Consider the following 17012-nt stretch of genomic DNA (forward strand, 5'->3'; position numbering starts at 1 on the left):
CCGTATGTAAAATGCATAATTTTACATGAGTATTGAATTGGGATCCGTATCATAAATATAAATATAAATATAAATATAAATATAAATATAAATATAAATATAAATATAAATATAAATATAAATATAAATATAAATATAAATATAAATATAAATATAAATATAAATATAAATATAAATATAAATATAAATATAAATATAAATATAAATATAAATATAAATATAAATATAAATATAAATATATTATTAGTTTACTCAAGCAGAATAATACAAATGTAAATTTTAGAATAGTACTATCAGATTCTAAATCTTAAGTTTCTGATAAATAGTTGTAATAATCAATTACTCTGAGCTCTGCTCACAACTTTGCAGTCTATGCAAAGATTTTCAGAAAAAAAAAAAAACAATCACTCAAAATATCAAATAATTGGACAACATATTTTAGTTTATGAATTAAATGTTAATTGCGTTCAGCTTTTGAATTACAAAAACATGATCCATACAATTATGATTTTTTAAGTAGCATTACATAAATCAAACATTAAAATAGGGATCATATATTATTCGAAAACGAAATCTCCTCTTTCACAATCCAATCAAAAATAGACTCCACTATTCAAAAGCTGAGTACAAAGCAGAAAAAATAAGCATGTCAACATGGGTGCCATGTATAATTGTATTATCACAAAAACTTGAAATATCCTTAATAACTTGTTCAAAAATAAATTCTGAAGTAGTCCAGCTTGCACTTAACTAAATTAATCAAGAGATATAATACTTTTATTTTATTTGGAGAATAACATTTCTATTTATTAATATATTTAGTATTATTAAAAAAATCAACGGTTGAACCGGTTGACCCACTGGTCCGATCAGCATGCCATTGACCCAAAGTATTATCGAGTTGATGCCCAGTCTAGTTCTGATAATATTGATTTCATCTGTTATTAATATGTACAATAAATGCGGATATATTTCCATCTCCCAGTAATAAATTGATGAATATACTCCTTTTTTTAATATTAAACAATATTTTATTAAGATTAAATTTTCATCATTAGCTATATGTTATGTTAAGATATACGTTATATTTCAATTTAACTGAATTTTTTTTTCCTACGTGATGCTAAATAATTTTTGTTATTTCCTCGCAATAAATATAAATAATTATTTAGCCCTGTTTTGCAAAACATTTAATGCGCTTAGTAGCTATATATGCTCCTATTTACAATTTAAAAAATAACCGCCTCTGTTCATAAGTATTCTAGCAACGTGTAATAATAAGTTATATATATCAGTGTTATAAATAGTTAGCTATAACGGTTTTGGACCTTAAAAGTTAAACTGCGGAGTAAAACTACAGTAATAGCGGTAATAGCGGTCTGCTATGCTACATGGGCTTATTATTATTATTATTTTGCAATTTAAATGAGCTTTAAAGTTAAATTCGAAATTAAATTAGATGGATTTTTTTTTTAAAATTAAGAAGCTATATCAATAAATTTGAACATTGTGCGTTGGACTATATCAATTAAATTATTTGTATCATGCATTGCGCATTGGGCTCTTCAAAAATTAAAATAAAATATAGTCAAAAGAACGACTGATTTGAATATGTAGTAAAATGATACTTAATATATGGTAGTAGGATATTTTGAATATAAAATATATCGATAATTTTTGAATTAGTGATATTTTGAATGACAATATGAACTTATATTAGAGCTTCTTAATCAATTTGGTGTCTTTTTTCTCTATAAGACTTTAGATAATGTTTATTATTAACGAAAATATAAAATACAATTTTTTAAAAGAAAAAAAACTTATAATAGAATTCTTTATAGCTACGTTTTTCGCTAATTTTTTTTTTCTCCCCGCTATATCGCTCATAGCGCTCATAGCGCTATTTAGAATATCAAGCTAGTGAAAATAAAATTACAGTGCATATCACTTGTATTAAATGCCTATCCTTATAGTTGAAAATGAATAAAATGTTTGTCAAATGTCAAGAAGTGTATTAAATTAAAGCTTTTTCTAAAATAAAATAAAATAAGTGTATTGAATACAAGGAATGCTTTCCCCCTCTGGCCCTCTCTCTCTCTCTCTCTCTCTCTCTCTCTCTCCTGTCCTGCAGTACAATATCTTTTTCACCAAAGTAAGACAAATTTTGTTTTTGAATCTAAGCCTTCCGATCTTCTTTGGCACGAAATTTGAAGGATCCTGTGCATTACTCTACGGTCGGCTTGAACACAAATTTGGTTGCTTTAGGCATGGAGGAACCAAGCTAAATTCGGACCGAGTGCGTATCCTCTGAGATATCTCAATTTTTGCGTGACCGACGTGTCCGGTGCCTATTCGGGAGTGATGTAGAGGGCAGCATTATGTGTACTTTGAGATTCGTGCAGAACGGATTTAAACGGTTGGGATTTTCCATAAAGTCACGCAAAGTTTGAGATATCTCAGAGGACACGAATTCATTCGGACCTGGCATGACACGTGTCGTCATATTATTGGCGGAATTGAAAACTAACGGGCGCGCAGACCAACAACCGTTCATCAAAAGCTTGTCAAATGTCCATTTTTACTGGTTGTATTAAATGAGGGCGGCCATTTTTATTAATATCCCTGAAAAAAAAGAAAATTTTAAAAATAACCCTGTTCCTCATTTTTTTTTAAATATGCCCTGACCGCCTGGACCAGGGGCGGCCCAAAACACCAAGTGAGGCGCCCTAGGGCCCGGCGGCCCATACCCCAAGTGAGGCGCCACCCCCTGGGGCGCCCCATTAGTAATTTGGTTTTTTTTTTTTTTTTTTTGAGAAATCTTAGTATTTTGATTTGAATAATTTTGTTGAAAAAAGTGTTGGGTTTATGTATATGTGTATGTCAAAAAATAAAATATTATGTATATGTGTATGTGTATGCCAAAAAATATAATATTTGATATATTTACGAAGTGATGTCGTAAATTTTTATAACTTTAATTTTTATTTTTATTTCTTTGGTGAACTATATGTATAATATACACACATACACATACACACATGCACATACACATACACATACACATATACACATACATATATACACATACACATACAAAAAAACTCACACATACACATACACATACACATACACATACACATACACATACACATACACATACACATACACATACACATACACATACATATACATATACATACACACATACACATACACATACACATATACCAAATAAATCAATTCGCATAAGCAAAATAGCAAGTTTATCTGCCACCACGTCTGAATAAACCTAACAAACGACTAGTTCTTCTGGTACCAGTGGCAGGTGCGGCATTACTTGTAGAGGCTTGGCTACTAGATGATTGGCTTACAGGAGGAGGGGGTTGTGTTCTACCGGTTGCTTCAGCGACAACTCTGGCATTTTCTCTTTCGTTGTGTTCGTTTATTGCATCTAAATGTAACAATGCAATTCAGTTAGTAATATAATTAAAGCATAAATAAATTTTGTACAATTCTACGTACCTGCCCTGCGCCTGTCGGAAACAGAACGGCGAGCCCGATTTCCCGACGGTCGCCTACCACCCATCTCGTCCATGGTCATTACAATACGCTTGTGTCTCCTCCTTCCCTTTCTTATCCATCCTTCTGAAGGTAATATTCTATCTCCGACATATGTAGGCCACTCATGCTGATCAGGATAAGAATGGAAAGATCCACCCCAAGTGGAAGCAAGGTAATCGGTACGGTACATGTCAGCAACATAGTGATCCTCACAGTAGTTCCTCACTCGGCATACCGCCATCACGTGACTGCAGGGTATGTGACTTAGCTGGGGTCCTTGGCATGTACAGGTTACCGCCCTGGCATCTCCGAATTTAACCACGTACTTGCAAGCCCTCTTGACAAACGCCATAGTGCCGTCTGGTTTACGGGTGGTAGGAACGTACTCATTTGGATTTTGCACTTCGAATTCTGTTCCATCGTTACCCATCGGGATCACGGTCATGGTTGCACCTTTGTCTCTGTGTCGTCTTAGTTTCTCCTCCACCCTTGTTGAAAATGACTGGTTCATCCTTATTAATTCTGCGGCCTTAGCACGCCGTTCCTGAAACCAGGCATTTAACTTGTAGAATGTGTCCTCTACAACTGCAGCCACAGGCAACATCCGGCTCTGCTTGAATACTGCATTCAGCGACTCGGATCCGTTGGTGGTCATAATTCCCCAACGCCAACCTCCATCCCGGGATTGATATATTTTCTCGTATGCTGGATCTTCGTTGACATCTCGGGGATTATTTTTCCCCACCTTCATTAAGTAGAGATTTGCCTTTGGCATGTACTACATAGAAAATAAGGAAATAGAATAATGTAAGTAAACAATTGTAGTAAAAAAAAATTGTTTTCTTAAAGTACAATAATATATGTAAACAATTGAAATGCATGTACCCTTGCAAAACTGCTAGTCATCTCTACCACCCTTCTCGGCTTTTTCTTTCTGCAATTCCATCTAAATGTATCAGTAACCCACGTGTCGCCTCCGGTTGCCTTGGAAAGGTTCTCCGCAACGTGTTGCATACACAACCTGTGCACACACTGGCCAGTACGTGTTGACCAACCGTAATCTTCACGATCAAAAACATATTTTATTCCTTTGTGCTGGTCTGATATCACACAGAAAAACTTCCCTTCCCCAATCACCCGTCTTCTTAAAAACTGCATAAAGAATCCCCAGTTCTCGCCGTCCTCTTTACGAACAATTGCAAACGCCAAAGGCAACAGCTGGTTCTCAGCATCATATGCGCATGCTATGAGTAGTCTCCCCTCGTAACGGCCAGACATGAAGCATGCATCAATGCTGATAACAGGTCTGATGTATGGCACAGCCTGGATACAAGGACCAAAAGCCCATGCTATGCCCTTGAATTGTTTAGCTCCCTCTATTAGTACACCGTCTTTATCAAAAAAAGGGCCATGCCATCGCTCATATACGGTGCCGACATTTGTACTTGCCATGGCCTGGAGCAATGGTGCCAGATAGCCATATGAGTCCTTCCAACTACCAAATATCCTGCAAATCGCAAGTTCACGACCTCTCCACAGCCTGTTGTATTTTGGGATTACATATTTGTATTTGTGTCTGACGGTCATAGCCACCGCCTTGATGCTCATCGATGGATCCAACTTAATGTCCTCCTCAATTGCATCGGCAATTAGTGATGCTGTCAGATTTGAATGGTCTGTCCTTGTGGACGCAGACTTGCATGTATGAGGTGGTTCGCACTTCTTAATCATCCATGCTTCCCCTGAACCCGCAGGGGTTGCAAAAAGGCGGAACTCGCAGTGCGGGTGAGTTGAACAAAGCACAACTAACCTTGTTCGGTCCCTTTTGTGTATTATACATTCCCAGTTGCCGTGAACATGAGTCTCATATATTTTCTTTACAAGCTCGTCTACGCTGGTATAAACTTGCCCTGCGGCAAGTTCTTTGTTGTATACAACACGAGGACCAAAGAAACTAATGTCTGCCTCTTCGAAAGCTGTGGTGTCGTTGAATGTGGCAACCGGATGCTTATTCCCCCGACCTCTAATCGGGAATTTTTCTGCCCTGGACAACCCTGCTACATTTGCATCACCATCTGATAAGTCATCATCTTCCCAAACCCCTTGGTATTCATCCCCCGTTTCCATTTCTCTTTCTGGTACGGCATCAATAGCATCAACATCAACATCAACATCATTTCGATTAACGGGTACCGGTCCTGACTCTGGCATAGTTGGAAATCTAGGGATTATGGGTGTCTGTCTGGGTGGTAGTGGTAACTCTTCAGTATTTTCTGGGGAGTTGTGGTACCCCTGGTTGTCATTACCGGGGCTGTGATACTCCTGGTGGTACCCCTGGTTGTCATAAGGGGATTGCTGGTGGTACTCCTGGTGGTCATAAGGGGAGTGCTGATGGTACCCCTGGTTGTCATAACCTGAAGGTCCAGCCCCAGCCGAACTTGAAGGTCCAGCCCTCGTGCGGGGAACCCTCTTCGAATATATGTCCATTACCGGGACCCCACAAGCTACAAATTGAGTATACACAACTCTCCACAAATTGGCATCTGTTATTGGAAACTTAACAAAGTAAGGTCTACCCCCCCCCCCCACGTGAGTTGTCAATCCGTGTAGCCAACTCTATTTCATACCTGTTGGGGTTTACAGATGTCTTTTCGTATATTAGCTGCTTCAGTTCCTCAAATGTGGTATTTTCATTAATCTCGAAGCCAAATGCGACTTCTTTCGTGTAATGCACGCCATCTTCATCCCTTTCTAGCTTGCCGCCGACGTACAGTGCAACTAACATCTCTTCTTTAACAAACTACATTTTAAAAAAAAAATTTACAAGTATTACATGACATAATAATGGGTACATTAATAAATGACTAATTGAAAAATAAATAAACAAAATTAAAAAAAATTACAATTTTTCTACAGTAGGTGTACAGCAATTGCTACAGTAATTGTACAGTACGCTGCAGTAAATACCAACAATAATGTACAGTACGATACAGTACAGGTCAACAGTAAATGTACAGTACGCTACAGTAAATGTCAACAGTAATGTACAGTACGCTACAGTAAGTGCAACAGTAAATTTGGAACAGTAATTACTAATTATTATAATTATAATTACTAATTATTATAATTAAGAAAACATACCTATTTTCCCCAGTTATCGCCTCCAGACAAGGTCTGAGATCGGGAAGTGACAGAGGCAGAAAATGCGTTTAAATCACAGGACTAGTGGGGCGCCCCAGGGGGTGGCGCCTCACTTAAGGTATGGGCCGCCGGGCCCTGGGGCGCCTCACTAGCTGTTTTGGGCCGCCCCAGGCCCAGGCGGTCAGGGCATGTATGAAAAAAAATTAGAGAGAGGGGCATTTTTAAAATTTTCTATTTTTTTAAGAATATTAATAAAAATGGCCGCTTTTACTGTCTCTCTTCATTTAATACATGGAAAAAGCACTAATAACCGAACCAGTTAAAAAAAAAAAAAGTTTCTCTTTAAAGAAACTTATAATAATGTAACGAGTCACAAGTTATAGGGACAATAAACACAATCCTGTTTACTTTTTACACAGGATAATAGTTTTCCAAACCACAGATGATCTTGATACAGTGTTTCAGTGTGATATTGGATACTCTCCATTTTACTGCTTTTATTATTGTTTGCTCCGAAAAAGGTATAATGTTTCATGCAAATACTTGTAAAATGTTTTGTCATAGGTTTGAATCTCAACAAATATTTTGATACAGTATTATTGGGCTTTGAGAAATAGAAATGGAGAGTATCCAATATCAAGGCCTGTCAATGGGTACATTCAGCCTATTGATTAACTAAGATAACAAGGCCTGTCAAGATGAACTATTTATTAATTAATGGAGGCTTTTTAGAATGGAATAATAGTTATCTTTTGTGTTTATTTTATAAGCTGATCAGTTTAATATTAATAAATAGTCGAACAAAACTATACTCAACCATATATTAATTTAAGACTCAGATTCCATCACACTCTTTTTGAAATAAGGTAAAGTAACATGTATTCTCCTTCATTACAGTAATAACAATTTCATTCAATATCATGTAACTTGACTTCAACTGTTATTTGATTAAGAATAAAACCATTGATAAATAACAGCCATATAGACCCGAAATTTTTATTAATAGCATAATAAAAAAAAAAAAACCAAAACACCTCCGTTTTGGGGCAACAGATTGGCTATGCGGACTCCTATCTGGGATCGCGGATTGGCTACGCAGATCCTCTTAATTGGAGCTGTTGGGGCCAATCTGCGGCCTGAATAATGATGGAATTCTCTCAAAACAGAGGTGTTTTAGTTTTTTTTATGCTATTAATAAAAAATTTGACATATAGACACACCATTTGACCAATCTTTTAAGAGTGAGTCATACCGATAGAGTAAAAAGGCATGTAAAGCCAAAAGCCGAACAATCCAAGTCTACCCAAATTATTAAGCTCCTCTTTTTTGCCTGAGCTCAGGTCAAATTTTAAAAGACATGAATAACCCAGTGGCATAAAGATGACGTCTTCCAGGGGATGAAATGAAAAATTTCCCTCGTAATAGATTCGAAAGCACATATCAATAACATCGTGATAAGACCAGTTAAGCGGATATATTTGCTGAAGACTCAATCGATGCTTCAGTGTCCATTCTTGTCGACTGTAGCTCTTAAGAACCCAAATACTTAGTATTTTGTTCTCGCACACAGACATACAATGTAAGAGCCCTTGGGACTGCCCAATTTCAACCAAACTAAGGTTCTTCTGATCTGGTAAATGGATCACCTGAAAGGAGCCGTCATTTGGATCAATACTAAGGATTTTGTTCTGGTTCTGCGTTGTTATGCGATGCACCTTTCCATCAAGAAACGTGCCCTTCGATTTATGTTTTACCATCATATCAGGCGGCAATTCTTTCCCATGCTTCCATTTGCACTTCCCTTCCACTAGTACAAAAAACCCCTTCACCGACGGTTGAAATACCCCTACACCGACTGTTATAGCGGCGTCAGTAAAGCCGGCGCCAGTGAATGTTACCTTTTACTGACGCTCTAAAAACAGTCACTGTTGGGTTCAACACTGACGGTTTTTAAAGCGTCACTGTTGGGTTCAACACTGACGCTTTTTAAACCGTCACTGTTGGGTTCAACACTGACGCTTTTAAAAACCGTCACTGTTGAGTACCAACACTGACGCTTTTAAAAACCGTCAGTGTTGAGTACCAACACTGACGCTTTTAAAAACCGTCAGTGTTGAGTACCAACACCGACGCTTTTAAAAACCGTCAGTGTTGAGTACCAACACCGACGCTTTTAAAAACCGTCAGTGTTGAGTACCAACACCGACACTTTAAAAACAGTCAGTGTTGGACATGGTTCTGTTTGATTCTAGGCTAGCCTCCATATTTTTGCTAGCCATATATTACCATTCAACATTTATTGACGTTAAAAAATTAATATGCCACAATCACAAACAAAAGACACCAAACAAGTTAATTGCCATTCAAAACTATCCAAATTACATGCCATATATCCACAAAACACACAAAAGACACCAAATTATCCAAGTTAATTGGCATCTAAAATCTATTTACTTGACTTAAATAAAAAATGCTTCTCTTTCTTGCAACCTATAACTAATATAAAAGATAGTACCACCCGAAAAGAGATGACATTCAATTGACGAGGCCTATTCAACGTAATCAACCTCACATTGCTACTTCACCTAGTACAACCTACAGCTAGCAATTAGTGAAAATTAGAATCTGTGCCATTAAATTTAATGTCACAATGATAAAGTGTATGACAACTTGACAAGAGGGTAGTATGACAATATACCGTAGAAGTGTATTCACTCCATGCAAACTCACTCTGCAAATTATTCTCAAATTAATGCATTCTGGACAATCTACAACGCCAAATTTTTTGTTCTTTTTATAGAAATGTAAAGGAAAGTCTAAACTACATGCTTGCCAAGTTTCAGGATTTTTGTAATTTTCTAACTATTTTTAACAGATGCTTGAATGCAGGGGCAGATTGGTAAAAGATGCAGAAAACAGCAATTTTTGGAGATTCAGAAAGCCAACTTTAAAAATAGCTAGTAAATCATAGAAAAATGCTATGAATGTAAAATTTGGGTCTAAAGTGTGTGTTTTTGAGTCCTCTATCTGACTGTTCATGTGGATTTTTGGTTTGGACTTCTGATCAGCCTGCACTGGCTGATCTGTCACAGAAGGTCATTTGGGGTCTTTGAGGTACCAGTAGAATTTCATTTAGTGAACAAAAATAATGAACTTACCATCTCGTAGAGACATATTCAGTATAAGGAGGCTCCGAGTAAAGTTCCCTTGCTAGCCCCAAATCTGCAATTTTAACTATTCCATCCTTAACCAATTATTTATATAGAGCAATAACAATCATGACAGTTTTGCATTTAAACCCACACTGGCCTAATTAAACTTCAATGTTATGAATGCAGTTAGGCTCTGGTTTCCATTATGCCAAAGGAGTATGCTAAATTATTAGAAGTTGCGGTTTAAATTTAGTATGGTAAATAAGCTCTACTTGAAAGTTACATGCAGATGTTACTTGTTTCGTCTTCTTTTCTTTCTTTCTAATATACTTGTGTCATGATGCCATTTATCTTAGTAATTCTACCAAGATTGGATACAACAATGACAGTAGCAAAACATAAGCACAAATCTCATGGAGCAGACAATGGGTATCACGACTTAATTAATAAATAATAGCTGAAAGAATAAAAGTAAAATTGTATAACCTGTACATTTGACACCCAATCAAACTTCTTGCCAAATGGAAGATGCTTCTTCAGAGATACAAGTTCCCACTCTCGCATCTTGTGGGAATATTGATGTTATACCAATCTGAGTTATAGAATGTGAAATATCAAATAAGATCGAGATAGTCTAGTGATAATAAAAATTGGTGTTGTTCTTCTTTACAGGTTTTGTAAAGCTTGAAATCAAGATTGTTCACCAATTTATCATTGGGTGTCAATTTTATTTAATATGTGGGATTACCTATTTACAATTAACCAAGCAATTTCATAATCATGCATTTTACCAAGCAATTAACCAAGCCAGATTTCGGAAGACCATCTTAATTTGATTCAACAAGAAGAATTACAGCGCAGCGCCAAGGCCGTGAAGAATTTCTAGCGTCCGAACCTTCTCGTCAATTTTTCAGTTTTGAACCTCTGACATTGTATTATAACAAAAATTCACAAACAAATACTCATATTTTGACATAATTAATTCATACCAGAAGCAAATCAGAAAAGGGGGTACCAGTACCAGCATGACTCAAGTCCGATACTTTTAAGAAGTCCTAAAACAACAAAGAGCTCCCAAATTAAGAAGGGATTATCGAACCACTTACATCAGAGACCAGTGGCAGTGGCAGGAAGGAGTCGGAGGCAGAGAAACCGGCGGCAGTGGCAGCGTCAGAGGCGGAGGCAGAGAAACCGGTGCCGATCTGATGCGTCTGTGCTGGTGAGAGATCGAGAGAGGGATGGTGCCGATCTGATGCGAGAGAGCGAGAGAGAGATGGGTAGGGATGGTGCGGAGAGGGTTTAGTGCTGGGCGAAAAGGGTGAGGTCTGGCGGCTAGAAGGTTTTGTAAGAGAGCGAGAGAGACGGGGAGGGTTTATCGCAGAGGGAAATGAAGTTCGCTAAAATCAAAATATATAACCCGGGAACGAAGATTTCAGCGGCATATAAAAGAAAAATCACCGACGGTTTTAAAAAAAACAGTCAGTGTTGGTATTCAACACTGACGGTTTTGAAAAAACCGTCGGTGTTGAGCACCAACAGTGACTGTTTTTCAAGCGTCAGTGTTGTTCTCAACACTGACTGTTTGAAAAACAGTCACTGTTGGTGCTCAACACCGACGGTTTTTTCAAAACCGTCAGTGTTGAATACCAACACTGACTGTTTTTTTTAAAACCGTCGGTGATTTTTTTTGGTAGAGAGTTAACAAATTTACAGGGAATAGAAATTCTTGATCTTAGTTTGCATTATTTTTTATGCATGAATATTTGTTGTTGGGTATTAAGCCCTAAAACAAATCAAACCATGGATATTTTTTTTCTCCAAACTCCAAACTCTAAAAAAAAAACAAACCAAGGACAACATATTCTCGTGCGTCTTCATTAACTCACGAAACAAGAGTTTATGTTGCTTTGTGTTGAGATGCATGTTTGTTGGGTGATACATTATTAATTAAGATATAAATAGTTGGTATATATTTCAGCAACTATAATTGTAAATTGATATTTCAGTCACAAATATAATTCCAATCCTATTTTTATATTTTATGAATTACAACAATAAAATATTTATTGCATCTATAAATTAAATTTAAACAATCAAACTTAATTATTAAATATCTTACAAAATATACACAGTGCATAAATATTTTAAAATGATCAAGGGAGAACATTGAACGTAACCAACCAAAAAATTCGAAAGTTTAATTATGTATGAGCTTCGATCTAACGAGAAATATTTATGGCCATACGATGCTTCAATTTTTGGTCAACTAGATGGATGGGTAAATAAAAATAAATTTTGATCAAACTTTGATGCAAGACAGTATAACTTACATCAATTTCACCATTTTTCTTCACACACACACACATATATATGTGAATGTATAAAGTATACATCATATTTTAAATGTCTCATTTAAAAATTAAAAAATATTTTTAAAGCTAATCAATATTATCAAAACAAGAATTTATACTTTCAAAGAAAAATAAAATAAAGGACGAAACAGAAAAACAAAGTGTTTCAATCCTTTGAATTCGGTGTGGACCACCAAACGAGTACAAATTCAGAGTCGTAACTCAAAAACTGCTTTCAAATATTTTTTATTCCTTTTGGTAGAATCTCTATTGAGAACTATTAGTTTGGGTCGGGTCCCCACATGTCAGTGATACACTCATGCTCCATTCGATGAGGCACCTGCAATTCTGCTACAGAAAATCCATGTTCATGTTAAGTATGTATGTGCTCTTCACACCAGACCCATGAAAAACAGGTCAGTAAATCACTGACGGCTAAACGAAATAATCAGTAAATCAACCTACACTGACGGCTACAAAATAAACAGTCAGTAAATTTAGTAACACCGACTGTTTTAAAAGCGTCAGTGTTGGTTGTCAACACTGACGCTTTAAAAACTGTCAGTGTTGATATTAACACCGACTGTTTTTTAAAAACCGTCAGTGTTGATTACCAACACTGACTGTTTTAAAAGCGTCAGTATTGACCACCAACACTGACGGTTTTTAAAAAAAACAGTCAGTGTTGGTTGTCAACACTGACGGTTTTTACAGCGTCAGTGTTGAGTATCAACACTGACGCTTGAAAAATCGTCAGTGTTGGTGTTCAACACTGACGCTGTAAAAACCGTCAGTGTTGACAACCAACACTGACTGTTTTTTTTTAAAACCGTCAATGTTGATAACAAACACTGACTGTTTTTTAAGCGTCAGTGTTGAACAAAAACACTGACTGTTATTTAATAAAAGAGTCAGTGTAGGTATAGCAACACTGATGCTTTGGTTAAAACAGTCGGTGATTAAGGGTCGGTGAAGGGGTTTTTTGTACTAGTGCTTCCTCAAATGAAAAAATGTCGACCCAGTCCAGCATTACATCCTCTTTCATGAAGCAAGTAAAGCATATGAGGTGCAGCAGAGAAGCAGAATGATTGTCGACTGCTAAAGAAAAACAGGAATGCTCCCCATTTTGGAACTTAGAGAATGACAGCAAGACAGAGAGACTCTCAGTTACAGGGTTATATACATAAATCATCTTGATAAATGGTTGGCTCTTTTTCTGGCTCACGGCTAAAAGAAGTACAAGCCCATTACAGCAATCGAGTACCTCCACTGAAGCGAGATTACGTGGCAAGGCACTGATTCTGCTATCACCACAAGATAGGTACGAAAAGGAAGCAACAGAACGTTCGTTGTTGTAGAATAAACCGATCACAGTCGGTTGCAAGTGCATGTTGCTGCGAAAGGCATCTGAGGAAAGGGATTGCCAATACTTGCAGACGCTTCTACAGCAAAAGAAGGTCTTAGGTGGCACACGAGAGAGGATCTCTATCACCATCTCGTCTGGGAGCATACTGATAGGTGATGTGGTTCCTTTGAGCCTTTCGATCTCGTTGTTTCTCTCGCACTGAACTGAGGTGGCAGTGGTAGATGTGAGGGGTCAAAGATGGAAAATTAAAATAAAAAATATGTATTAGAATTTTCACTCTTTGAAGCAAATAAGAACATGACAGATTCAGTGGCCACATGCTTGTGCAGTTACCAAAGTACCTTGACTGGATGGACAGTACATGTGCAAAGTCTTGAAGAATTGGAAGGTAGTTAAATTTTTAGTTGGCCTACTTCCTCTCCTTAATTCAGGAAACACAAATAAAAATTATAATGGTTTTTAGTAAATTTTCCTTTAAAATTTGTTTTCTTTGTGCAAGGATCATCATATGTATACCTGATTTTTTTTAGCACTGTCAGGTAAAAGGTAATTGTAGAGGAGTGAGGGGGGTGTCCGATGGGCATCGGACCAAATAGGGTTCGATGAGGGGTTAAAACCGTCGGATCTGCTTTAAGATTCGCACTCGCAATTTCGCGTCTGCTTTAAAATCCGTACACACGAATCCTAAAGCAGATCCGACGGTTTAAACCCCTCATCGAACCCTATTTGTGTCCGATGCCCATCGGAAACCCCCCTCTCCCATTGTAGAGAACATTTTCAGTAAAATTTTCTGATTTACATGCTATCTGATGATATATATAGAGAGAGATGGACTAACTTGTTTTGGGAATTAAAAATGTTTTATACCTCCCGCTTTTATCTTCATTTTTAAAGTTTAAATAGTCAATTCGAATCTTCCATCATGATCTTCATATTAAAATGTGCTTGGAGAACAAATTTTACATTTTTTTTTTTTTTTTTTACCATTTTTCAGAATTTTTGAAAATCACACCTTTTCATTATAAAATTTGGTCTTCAAGCACATTCTAATATATAAAGAACATGTTTGAATGTTCGAATTGACTATTTAAACTTAAAAAATAAAAAATATGAGTAAAAAGTAAAACATCATTTTTAATTCTCAAAGCAAGTACATGTAACACCAGCAGGGTTCGTTTGCATCTCTTATTTCAATGCATGCATACTAAAATTTAATGTTGGCTTTGCTAAGAGGGCTATGATCGATGATTGGAAATTACGCTCTAAATTAACCCGTCATATCACATTAGCTATATCTAGCAACAAATTTAATCATAAGGCTAACCTTTCCTCTTTGGTTTGATGGTTTCCATATGATCATGTCCTTCTAACTTCATGCCTGATGGTGAGGGTTTGGAGAATGAAGGAGAAAAGGAGAGATTAGGGTTTAGGGAATGCGATAGAGAGGTATTAATTAAGGAAAAAAAACAATTGAAATTGACCAAGTCTGGATCCATTTTTATCGCTCCAAAGATATCTGTATATCTATCTTTTATTATCAAAATTTATTTTAATTAAAAAAAATTAAATCCGGATATCATAAAAATAGATCTCTTTCGACATATTTCATTTTGGATTTAACTTTTATATATTAATTCAAGTACGTACAAACCCCAATCGGGCTAGTATTTAATTTAAATCTGGATCCGGATCCATATAATTAAATTTCACAGTCTACATCTGTTTTCAACAAAATTCTAAATCTAACCAATCTGCTCAATAATTTTATGTAAATTTTCTGAATTTTCGCAAAATTATTTGCCAGATTTGGTATTCCTATTTTCGTTGAGTAATTCAGCAAAAATAGGATTTTTCTGATTTTTATTTTAATTAAATAGAAGAAGTTGTTATTTTTTAGTTTTTCTATATTTTTTGAAAAATAGATGGAGTCCTATAGAGTTGAATTTACTAGAAATATTCCGACAAACAACCTGGATCAACATTTTTCAGGTAGAATTTTTTGTGGCTGCAAATAAAATTAAAATATTTCTTGGTATGTTACAAAAAAAATTGTTTTGGATTTGAGTTATTGGTCCCAGTGCAAAAATCAATTTTGGATAAATAAATGAAATAGCATGGTCCTTTTAGTACATTCAAATTCTAAGATACTCAATCTATTTCACTAAAAATGATTTTAGAAAAATATTAAAATATTAAAAATATAAAATGGCTTCTAAAAAAATAGATGGAGTATCTTAGAATTTGAATTTACTAAAATAAAATATCCAATTTATTTCTCGAAGTATCAACAAAACATATATTGTATGGAAATTTTTTACAAAATGCTCTCCTTCTAAAATTTATCAAACAAAATACATCTCCTCTAAAATAATTAACAAAATACCCTTGTGAACCCTAATTTTCCATTTCTTCCTCCTCCCTCCTTTCTCCTTTCTCCTTCTTAAATATAATCCAGCACTGACTGCAATTTCCAAAAAAAAAAAAAATTACTCTTGTTTCTTGATTTAGTACTGACTAGATCCACACCCAACTGATTTAATCTCAAAATTTGTAGGCCGAGTACATATAGCTCAGTCGGACTATTGTTAATTCTTTCTACTTCCTAACTTAGTCCATATCCTCTCAAGTAATTAACAGAATATTTCTGTTTAGATCTGGACCGTCCAATCCAATCCATATCCGGGTCAATTCGGTCCCCTTTAATAATCGTGCGGACTCTGATCAACGGTCCAGATCTAAACAGAAATATTATTTGGGCGTGATATGAATAATGAATTCCTTCCTCTGGATACTGGACCTATAAGTTACCAACTCACCAAACTCTTTTTCTATTTCTTGATATATGTTGGGCTTAGGCCCAATACTTGGCATCTCAATTCAAACCCACAATACATGTGGTTAATATTTTATTTTTGGGTTTCGGTTTGTTTGTATCTGAAGATCTCATAATAGTATAATACTAATAATAATAGTAGTAATAATAATAATAATAATAATAATAATAATAATAATAATAATAATAATAATAATAATTAGTAATTGAGGTGGTGGCGGTAAATAATTATTTATCATGTCAAATTAATTTCTTTGAAGAATATTGCATACCGAAAAGAAAAAGTTTCAGACTGTCAACTATATGTAACGAAACTTGAATATTTGAAAAAAGATATTATGAGATTATAATATAATTGGCACAAAATGGTCAGAATTAATTTCAATTCCCTGACATGGAGGATCAGATTCAATTCCCTTGCACTGAGGAAGAGACTTAATTAGATTCTCCAGATGTGATGTTTGTTGGAGACCAAATGGAATTAGATTTGACTCTTCTTATATTGGTAGAGTTCTCTCTTCCTGTTTTGAAAGAAATTGTGTGACTTAAATGCAACAAACAGCTCAGTAAGTGTATATGCTTATCTCTTGAAAAAGAAATTATACTCT

The 17012-nt window shown here is 35.6% G+C and overlaps 1 protein-coding gene and 1 long non-coding RNA gene across 5 annotated transcripts; both read right to left on the bottom strand.

The window, feature by feature from the left end:
* Positions 1-3263: 3263 nt before the first annotated feature.
* Positions 3264-6168, bottom strand: LOC144567076 (uncharacterized). Its single transcript, XM_078317129.1, has 3 exons — positions 4447-6168; positions 3523-4339; positions 3264-3451 (listed from the first exon to the last, which is right to left on the bottom strand). Exons 1-3 carry the CDS (start codon positions 6046-6048, stop codon positions 3264-3266), a joined length of 2607 nt encoding a protein of 868 aa, XP_078173255.1. The 5' UTR covers positions 6049-6168.
* Positions 6169-9041: 2873 nt separating this feature from the next.
* On the bottom strand, positions 9042-11247 carry LOC144548901 (uncharacterized). Of its 4 annotated transcripts, none has more exons than XR_013509492.1 (5): positions 10961-11247; positions 10603-10778; positions 10341-10446; positions 9861-9924; positions 9042-9303 (listed from the first exon to the last, which is right to left on the bottom strand). It is a non-coding gene; the product is annotated as an uncharacterized LOC144548901 (long non-coding RNA). The 4 variants fall into 4 exon arrangements; XR_013509494.1 differs by adding an exon at positions 9401-9433 and having other exon boundaries at positions 9042-9297; positions 10341-10778; XR_013509491.1 differs by having other exon boundaries at positions 9042-9297; positions 10341-10778.
* Positions 11248-17012: the final 5765 nt, after the last annotated feature.

Source organism: Carex rostrata, chromosome 2 (genome assembly GCF_964058835.1).
Source record: "Carex rostrata chromosome 2, lpCarRost1.2, whole genome shotgun sequence".
NCBI classification, from domain to species: domain Eukaryota; kingdom Viridiplantae; phylum Streptophyta; class Magnoliopsida; order Poales; family Cyperaceae; genus Carex; species Carex rostrata.